Source organism: Labeo rohita, unplaced genomic scaffold (assembly GCF_022985175.1).
Source record: "Labeo rohita strain BAU-BD-2019 unplaced genomic scaffold, IGBB_LRoh.1.0 scaffold_282, whole genome shotgun sequence".
Lineage (NCBI taxonomy): Eukaryota > Metazoa > Chordata > Actinopteri > Cypriniformes > Cyprinidae > Labeo > Labeo rohita.
The window spans coordinates 7839-17725 of NW_026129122.1; the positions used below are offsets into that span (position 1 = coordinate 7839).

Consider the following 9887-nt stretch of genomic DNA (forward strand, 5'->3'; position numbering starts at 1 on the left):
CTGTCAGTTCATTATTTATTATACTTCATTTCATTAGGTTTTTCTTAAATGTATTTACTTCAATTTATAATTTATTTTACTCAGTTATTTTACTTAGTTATTTTTTAAATGTATTTTTTTTTACATTTTATTAACATAATTTACTTAATACACTTCACAAATAAATTATAAAATGAAGTAAATAAATACATTTAATAAATACTTAATGAAATTAAGTATAATAAATAATGAAGTGAACATATTAAGTGAATAAATAAATAAACTTCAATAAAAGTTAAGTAATGAAAAATAGAATACAATTAATAGAAAATAAATAACTGAAGTAACATTATAAAATTAGTGAATAAATACATTTAATAAACTTAATTTTTGATTTTCATTTATACATTTTACTTAAATGCATTTGTTCATTTATTTTTATTCTATTTTTTTATTACTTATTTTTTAAAATCTATTTATTCATTTAAATGTTCACTTCATTATTTATTATACTTAATTTAATTAAGTTTTTATTACATGTATTTATTTCATTTTATAACTTATTTTACTTAGTTATTTTTAATGTATTTATTTAAATTTCTATTCATATATTTTAATTAATATAGTTAACAAATAAATTACAAAATGAAGTAAATAAATACATTTAATAAAAACGTAATAAAATTAAGTATAATAAATAATGAAGTGATCATATTAAGTGAATAAATAAACATGTAATAAACTTACGTAATGAAAAATAAATAAATTGAATAATTTGGAGAAAATAAATAACATTAAAAAATAGTGAATAAACATTTAATAAACTTAATTTTAATTTTATTAATATATATTTACTGAAATTCATTTATTAACTTCCTTTTATTCTATATATTTTTTCATTACTCAATTTTATTAAATCTATTTATTTACTTAAAGTGTTCACTTCATTATTTATTATACTTAATTTCATTAAGTCTTTATTAAATGTATTTACTCCATTTTATAATTTATTTTACTTAGTTATTTTTTAAATGCATTTATTTTAATTTTTATTAATACATTTTACTTAATACAGTTAATAAATAAATTATAAAATGAAGTAAATAAAGACATGTAATAACAATTTAATGAAATCAAGTATAATAAACAATGAAGTGAACATATTAAGTGAATAAATAAATAGATTTAGAGTAATGATCAAATTGCCAATCTTGTTCGCTACATTAACGGTTACAATCTGCAGAAAACATGATGGGCAGCAGCTCACTGAAATAAACTGGAGAATAAACTTGTACTGTATTGAGACTTTTGTGATCGAAAACAGCCTAATATTCTCTGTCACTGCCACTGTTGATCCAATATCTGCTACAAATTCTTAACAAGAACATAATCTGACTAGGAGCATAATAGGTGAGACAAACTAAGATCAAGTTTACCTGTTACTAGTGTTGTCAAAAGACCCGGTACTTCGGTACCAAGTCGGTACTAAAAAAAAATTAAATGTTACGGTACCAGGTTTTCTTAAGTACCGGTGGTACCGAGCGCCCGGTCAACCCGGTTCTTACTGCGCTATGCGGAAAGTACGCACTGCGCAGTTGTTGCGTCTTCTTCATAAAAGCACAGAGACACGGCGACCGGCGGTGCTGCTGATGCGGCTGCTCTGAATCCGCTTGTTGAAAAGAAAGGAGGAAGGAGCCACGTGTGGAAATATTTTGTATTTGCGGCTGATGACAAGGGCAACATCATAGATCATCAGAAACCCATTTGCAAACGGTGCATCGAAGTTCTCTCTCAAAAGGAGGAAATACATCGAACTTAATAAAACACCTCAAAGACCGACACCCAGATTTAATGAAAGAGTTCAAGCAGGTAAGTTTTCATTTAATTTTATATTTAGAGCTTTTGTTATAAAAATTATACCTTAAATAAACATCGCCATTTGCTTAGTTAATCGTTAGCATAAGCGGCTAATGCTAACGCGAGTATTAGAATAAACTTCTTTATTAAGTGTTTAATGCTCTTATAGCGTTTATTAAAAAAAAAAAAAAAAAAAAAAACAGGACATGATAGTGTGGTATTTTTACACACCTGAGGCTTTTAAATGACATGTGTAGCTAAAATATGTGTGTTGGAGAACAAATGTACAAATGTATGGTTATTGTTTATAGCCTTAAAATCGGTCCATCAGAAAAGCAGTTCTAGGCTATGAAATATAGTTTGCGCAGTTTGATTAAATAAAAGTACAGTCAAATACAGTCCTGTATAGTTTGGTAAAAGATACCATTCATTAACATGACTTAATATATTATCTAACATCAAGTTACAGTGAGTGAACATTAATTAATGTGTGTGAATGTTGTTTTATACAAACATTTGATGGTTCATGTTTGTTCATTGTGCGTGAAATAATGTTAACAGATACAAATTTTAATTTAAAATAAATTATTAATACATTTTGAAATTAAGAGAATAATTGCTATGTAACACTTGTTTTTTTAAGTCATGTTAAATGGAGTCTTTTTGTAAAGTGTTTTTAATAAGACAGTTTCCGTATGTGTAACATTGATATCTTACACTCAATATAAGTAATCTTATCTAACTTTGTTATAAAAAGCTGAGGTTTGTTATTTACTGAAAAGTTATATATAAAGTTCTGTTTAGCTGGTGTCAATCTAATATTGCATTTAGTCAGACTCAGCCAATTGTTTTACTCAAGTATATTATATTTTCCTTTTACAGCTGCAGGCTGAAGAAGACCACGAACCAAACTCCTAAGCAGACAACGGTTCCAGATGCTTTTCAGCAGCAGAAGTACGACAAAAACTCACCTGAGGCAAGAAAACTGAACCGAGCTGTTGCTGAATTCACATGTATGGATCAAGTGCCAGTTTATACAGTGAAAAATGGGGATTTCAGCAAATGCTTCATCACCTCAGCCCAAAATACCAGCTTCCAAGTCAAAACTTTGTTTTATTTTTGTTTGTTATAAATAAAAATAGTGTTGTTCAATTCATGTTTTTGTGTTTTGATTTGGTACCGAAATTGGTACCGAGAACCGTGGATTTTCACTGGTATTGGTACCGAATACTGAAATTTTGGTACCGTGACAACACCTCAATCTGTTTGGGTTGGAATGATGTGAGGAAAAGATGAACACACTCACCAGATACTGTCAGTGTAACTCCATCACTCATCTGTGAGTATGTTGGGGCTTTTGACTGAGTTCCTTCACAGCTGTACACACCACTATGAGACCAATCCACTGATGAGATGATATAGTTCTGGTCTTTTCTTGCGCTGCTAACTTGATTTTTTTCTTTATTCCAGCTGTACTGCCAGTCTCCTGTCTCCTGTATGTCACATGTGAGAGTGACTTTCTCTCCTCTGAACACACTTCTATCAGGACGAACATGAACTGCAGGTTTGGGTCTCACTGTGAAATGAGCAAACAACACACTTCATGTGTTTGTAAATAGTTCAGATGATGTGTGACCTTAATGAAATGACCTTATTGTTTGATGTTTAGTTTACCTTACAGTGCATTGTTAATGTATGACAGTAATTTTCATTTTCATAACAAACACATCAAGTAGTTCTAGAAAAAAGTAGAAATTAAAACAGCTCTTACCTTCTACTGTTATCTCAGCTGTATTACTGAACTCGCTGTAATATTCTCCTCGTTGTGCTCTGCACCAGTATCTTCCTCCATCAGAGACACTCACAGACTTGATTGTTTTAGTTGCTGCATCAGTGGATTCAGGGTTTGAGTCTTTCCTCCAGTGAATTGTCCATCCAGTTGACTGTCCCACATCACAGCTCAGAGTAACTGTGTCTCCAGTGAACACTGAACTCTGAGGATTTACAGTCAGAGTCGGCTGCAGTTTATCTGTAACAGTGATGCAGTGTTGATTCAGTCACAGGTGTTGTTATTGGTGTTTCAGTGTGAACATTAATGCAGCAAAACATCTCTTTTCTATGTAACAGTTCAAAAACTAATATTTATGCTGTCAGTACATTATTACTGTGAACGTTTCATTTAAATCCACTTAATCAAAGAATATTTCTTAATACAGAATTAACACTGTTCAAATACTTTGTCTATCTGGAACTCAACTGATTGCACAACTCAATAGAATTAAATCAATTAAATTCCAACATTACAGAAGATTAAACTCTATTAAACACTAACAGATCTTCATCATATTCTAAAACAAAACAAACAAACAAACAAACACAATCATTTCAACATTTATTCTCTATTGAGTTCTGAAATTCCTCAGTTTCATATAGTAAATTTGACTGTAGGTAAACTGTAATTTTTCTGGATTTTACTTTTTTTTTTTACAGTACTATATGCTCAATTTACTGTAAATTACTGTTAAAATCCACTTCAAATGTGTTTACATTATTAATATTTTTCAATATTTCAGTCTTTGCAGTGAATCACAGTTTCAAGGCATGTGATTGGCTGTTCATTACTGATGTCACACTGTAATGTGCTCCATAAACTCATGAAAACACCTTTAAAATAAAGAATAATAATTCATAAAATAAAATAAAATGGTTAAGCTTTATTTGAAGGACCAATTCTCACTATTAATTAGTTGATTTTTAGCATATTGGCTGTTTATAAGTACTTATAAAGCACATACTAATTCTAAATAATAAACACATACTAAAAAAGTCATATGAAGTGAACATATCAAGTGAATAAATAAATAGATTTAATAAAAATTAAGTAATTAAAAAAATAGAGTAAATGTAATAGAAAATAAATAACTAAATAAGTAACATTACAAATTTAGTGAATAAATGCATTTAATAAAAAAAAACTTACTGAAATTAAGTATAATAAATAATGAAGCAAACATATTAAGTAAATAAATAAATAAATTTAATAAAAAATAATTAATGAAAAAATAAAATAAATTTAATAGAAAATAAATAACTAAAGTAACATTATAAAATAAGTGAATAGTGAATAAATTAGTGAATTAATAAATTAAATGCATTTAATAAATGCATTTATATATATATATATATATATATATATATATATATATATATATATATATATATATATATATATATATATATATGTCACGAATCTGGTCGGTGTCCCGTTGTCCACTCACCACCACCTTTGCATTTTGTGTGTGGGTTCGCCGTGCACCGTAGAGGTCGTGGAGAGGGAACGCGACAACGCGGCAATGGCGACCGTGCGTCCCGCTCGCAGATGGACGGTCATGCCGGAGCACGACGCCACAAACAGGTTTTCCGCCTGGATCGCTCGTGAAATGGCGGCCGTGACGGAGCGTGCTCGAGCTATGGCGGCGTCAGCAGAGCCCGCGCCCAAGATGGCGGCCGCGCCGGAGCGCGTTAACGCGGTAGCGGCGACAACGGTGCCCGTTCACAAAATGGCGGCCGCGTCGGAGCGCGTCCACACAAGGGCGGCGACGGCGGAGCCCGTTCACAAGATGGCGGCGAGAACAGAGCTCCGTCACGTCACAGCCGCCATACAAGAGCCATTTAAAGTTGCAGTTACACTTCCTGAGTCAAGTCAAGTTTCCAAGTTAAGTCAATTTACAGCTGCATTTCCCGAGTCAAGTCAAGTTTCCAAGTCAAGTCAGATTGCTACCGTGTTTCCTGTGTCAAGTCAAGCTGGAGCCATGTTTCCTGCGTCAAGTCAAGTCAGAACCGCTCTTAAGGCAAGTCAAGCTAAAACTGTGTTTCCTGTTTCAAATCAAGCCAGAACTGTTGTTCCTGTGTTAAGTCAAATTACAGCTGTCGCTTCTGTTTCAAGTCAAGTTACAGCCATCTTTCCTGAGCCACTGCACAAGATGGCTGCCACGCCAGAGCCACTGCACAAGATGGCCGCCGTCTCCAAGCCACTACACAAGATGGCTGCTATTCCAGAACCTGTGGTCAGCACCTGGACGCCACCTGTGGTCATGATGGCCCACGTGCTGGACACACCCCTAATGACAGTATGGGCAGCTAAAGTGGCGCTCCTTTATGTCGCGGCTACCCCTGAGTCTGAGTCAAGTCAAGACACAGAGTCAATTCTAACCAAGTCTCAGAGTTCATGAGCAAGCCAAGTCTCAGCTGTTGTTCCTGAGCCAAGCCATGTTGTTCCTGAGCCAAGCCATGTTGTTCAGGAGTCAAGTCCCGTTACAGCGGATCTCCATGAGCCAAGCCAGGTTACAGCAGGTTCTCATGAGCCAAGCCAAGCTGCTGCTGTTTTTCCAGAGCCAAGTCAAGCTTCAGCCGCTGCTCCGGAGTCAAGTCAGGCTACAGCTGTAGCCTCCAAGTCCAGTCAAGCCTCCAAATCCAGTCAAGCCTCCAAGTCCAGTCAAGCTTCCAAGTCCAGTCACATCAAGGCTGTCATTCCTGCGTCAAGCAACCTCAAGGCTGTCGTTCCTGAGTCAAGTAAAGTCATTGGTCTTCACGTGTCAGATCAAGTCACTGCTGATCTCCATGAGCCAAGTCAAGTCACCGCTGGTCTCCATGAGTCAAAGCAGTTCACTACTGTTCTTCACGAACCGAGTCAAGTCACAGCCAATCTTCAAGAACCAAGTCAGACCACAGCTGATCTTCATGAGCCAAACAAAGTTGTTGCTGCTGCCCCAGGGTCCAGTCACGTCCCGCCTGACGGCCCAGGGTCCAGTCACGTCCCGCCTGACGGCCCAGGGTCCAGTCACGTCCCGCCTGACGGCCCAGGGTCCAGTCACGTCCCGCCTGACAGCCCAGAGTCAAGTCACGTCCCACCTGACGGCCCAGAGTCAAGTCACGTCCCGCCTAACGGCCCAGAGCCTCGCCATGTTTCGTTTGACTGCCCAGAGCCACGCCATGTCTCGTCTGACATCTCAGGGTCACGGCCTGTCATGACGGCCAGCGTGCTGGACCCACCACTAGTGTCAGTGAGGGCTACAAACATCCCAGTGGCATTAACACCTTCTAAAACCACCATTAAAGAGGTCCTGCCCCCTGCCGCTGCTCTTCCCTTAATGGCAGTTGCCTTTTGGTGTGTGTGGGCTGCACACTCAGCTCCTGAGGTCACGTCTGTTCCCGAGTCAGCTCCTGAGGTCACATCTGCTCACAAGTCTGCCCCTGAGCTCCCGCCTGATCACAAGCCTGATCACAAGCCTGCTCAAGAGCTCCCGCCTGATCACAGGCCTGCTCCAGAGCTCCCGCCTGATCACAAGCCTGCTCCAAAGCTCCCATCTGATCTCAAGTCTGCTCCAGAGCTCCCGTCTGATCTCAAGTCTGCTCTAGAGCTCCCCTCACTTGGAGAAGCCATGCCAATGCCTCCTGAGGTGTCAGCCTTGGCTGTAGATCCTCCCATGGAGGCGGCATCCCTCTACAACCTCTCTGCTTCTCCCCTTATTCTGTCTGCCTCTTCTGTCTCTGCCGTTCCTAGGTCCCAGGCCATGACGCGGTTTCCTGCTCCAGAGGTCCCGTCTGGTCTCAAGTCTGCTCCAGAGGTCCCGTCTGGTCTCAAGTCTGCTCCAGAGGTCCCGTCTGGTCTCAAGTCTGCTCCAGAGGCCTTCCCCATCAGAGAAGCTGCGCCATTGCCCCCAGAGGTGTCAGCATTTGCTGTAGAACCTCCTATGGGGGCGGCGTTATCCTGTGGTCTCTCTGCTTCTCTCCCTATTCTCTCTGCCTCCTCTGTCCATGCTCTCCCCAGGTCCCAGACCATGACGCAGGTTCCTGTTCCGCCCCGGAGGGGGCTGCTCCGCCTCCTGTTCCACCTCAGAGGGAGCACCTCCTGCTCCGCCTCCTGTTCCGCCCCTGGAGGGCTGCTGCACCTTCTCCCCTATTCTGCGCTCTGTCCCCTCCCCAGGTTCCGCCCTGGAGGGCTGCCTCCTGTTCCGCCCACCTCCTGCGCTCCCCCTGGATCTGCCTGTCTGCCTGGAGGGCTCCTCGCCTGTCCCTGCTTTCCCCAGGTCCCACCGGGCCCTCCGTGACCTGGTCCTCCAGCCCTGCCCTCGCTCCCGCCCCACCGCTCCCTGGACTGTTATTCTGTTGGAGCGTCTGGAAGATATTTCTGATATTTCCTAGTTTCCTCGTTTCCTCGTTCCTGGTTTTGTTCTCCTTAGTTACTTTACTTAAATTTTATTAATATAATTTACTTAATACAGTTAACAAATAAACTATAAAATGAAGTAAATAAATACATTTAATAAATACTTAATGAAATTAAGTATAATAAATAATGAAGCAAACATATTGAGTGAATAAATAAATTTAATAAAAATTAAGTAATGAAAAAATAGAATACATTTAATAGAAAATAACTCATTGATCTTTCTTAATAGAAAGTAACTTTATAAAATTTGTGAATAAATACACTTAATAAACTTAATGTTTGATTTTTATTTAAATATTTCACTTAAATGCATTTGTTCATTTCTGTTTATTCTATTTTTTCATTACTTCATTTTTATTGAATGTATTTATTCATTTTATATATTCACTTGATTATTTATTATACTAAATTTAAGTTATTACATGTATTTATTTCATTTTACAACTGACTTTACTTTTTTTTTTTTTAATGTATTCATTTAAATTTCTATTTATATATTTTAATTAATACAGTTAACAAATAAATTACAAAATGAAGTGAATAAATACATTTAATAAAAACTTAATAAAATTAAGTATAATAAATAATGAAATGATCATATTAAATGAATAAATAAACAGATGTAATAAAATTAAGTAATGAAAAAAAATAAATTAAATATTTTGAAAAGAAAATAAATAAATAATATTTAAAAATTAGTGAATAAATGCATTTAATAAACTTATTTTTAATTTTATTAATATATTTTACTTAAATGCATTTATTAACTTCCTTTTATTGTATTTTTTTCAATTGTATTAAATCTATTTATTTATTCATTTAAAATGTTCACTTCATTATTTATTATACTTAATTTCATTAAGTCTATGAAATGTATTTATTTCATTTTATAATTTATTTTACTTAGTTATTTTTTAAATGCATTTATTTTATTAATAAATTTTACTTAATACAGTTAATAAATAAGTTATAAAATAAAGTACATAAAGACATGTAATAACAACTTAATGACACTAAGTATAGTAAATAATGAAGTGAACATATTAAGTGAATAAATAAATAGATTTAATAAAATTAAGTAATGGAAAAAAGTGGAATACATTAAATAGAAAATAAATGACTAAAGTAACGTTATGAAATTAGTGAATAAATGCATTTAATAAAAAAAATAGTAATTTTTATTTTAATTAATATATTTGTTCATTTCTTTTTATTCAATTTTCATAAAGCTTCATGCTGCAGTGCATGATGGGAGCCACCATAATACAAACTCATCCATGACTCCCAGCATGCACTGCTGCTGAACTGTCTTAGTATTTTTTCTTATTATTTGCTTTTATTGTGTTGTTGTGACTTTAGCTTGTTTTATGTTCAGAGTTGATCTGTTTATGTGAATTTGTTGATTGTCATGATTGTTGAGATTCATACACTGATTCTTAATGTCTGTGTGTGTCTGAATCTTTCAGTGCTTCAAACATTTTTGTGCACAATGTGTTTAAAAAGTCCTTCAGATCACTGCTGGATCTCTTGCTTTAGTATCACAGGGTTTGTGTTGTAAAACTGTATTAATAACACTTTTGATCATTGAATAGACTTTGAGTGAGATCAGTGAATTAATGATATAATCATAATTAATAGCCAAAAACCACCTGATCACCTTTGATTTGATCTTCCTTTGCAACAAATAATGTGTTTTTAAACACACAGTGTTACAAAAGACAGAGAAAACTAAGACTAAGTCAAAGGTCAAGAGTTGGTCACAAAAACTGATAATAAATATTCATCATAATTAAATTTGATATTTAAATATTAATAATTA

The 9887-nt window shown here is 35.4% G+C and overlaps 1 protein-coding gene across 1 annotated transcript in view; it reads right to left on the minus strand.

The window, feature by feature from the left end:
- Positions 1-1138: 1138 nt before the first annotated feature.
- LOC127160045 (leukocyte immunoglobulin-like receptor subfamily A member 1) overlaps positions 1139-9887 on the minus strand; it is an 18705-nt gene continuing 9956 nt past the window's right edge. The window contains exons 4-5 of the mRNA XM_051102722.1: positions 3093-3412; positions 1139-1421 (exon numbers count right to left, since the gene is read on the minus strand). Of these exons, the coding sequence (XP_050958679.1) occupies positions 1419-1421; positions 3093-3412 (323 nt within the window). The 3' untranslated portion in view covers positions 1139-1418. The remainder of the gene's footprint in view (positions 1422-3092; positions 3413-9887) is intronic.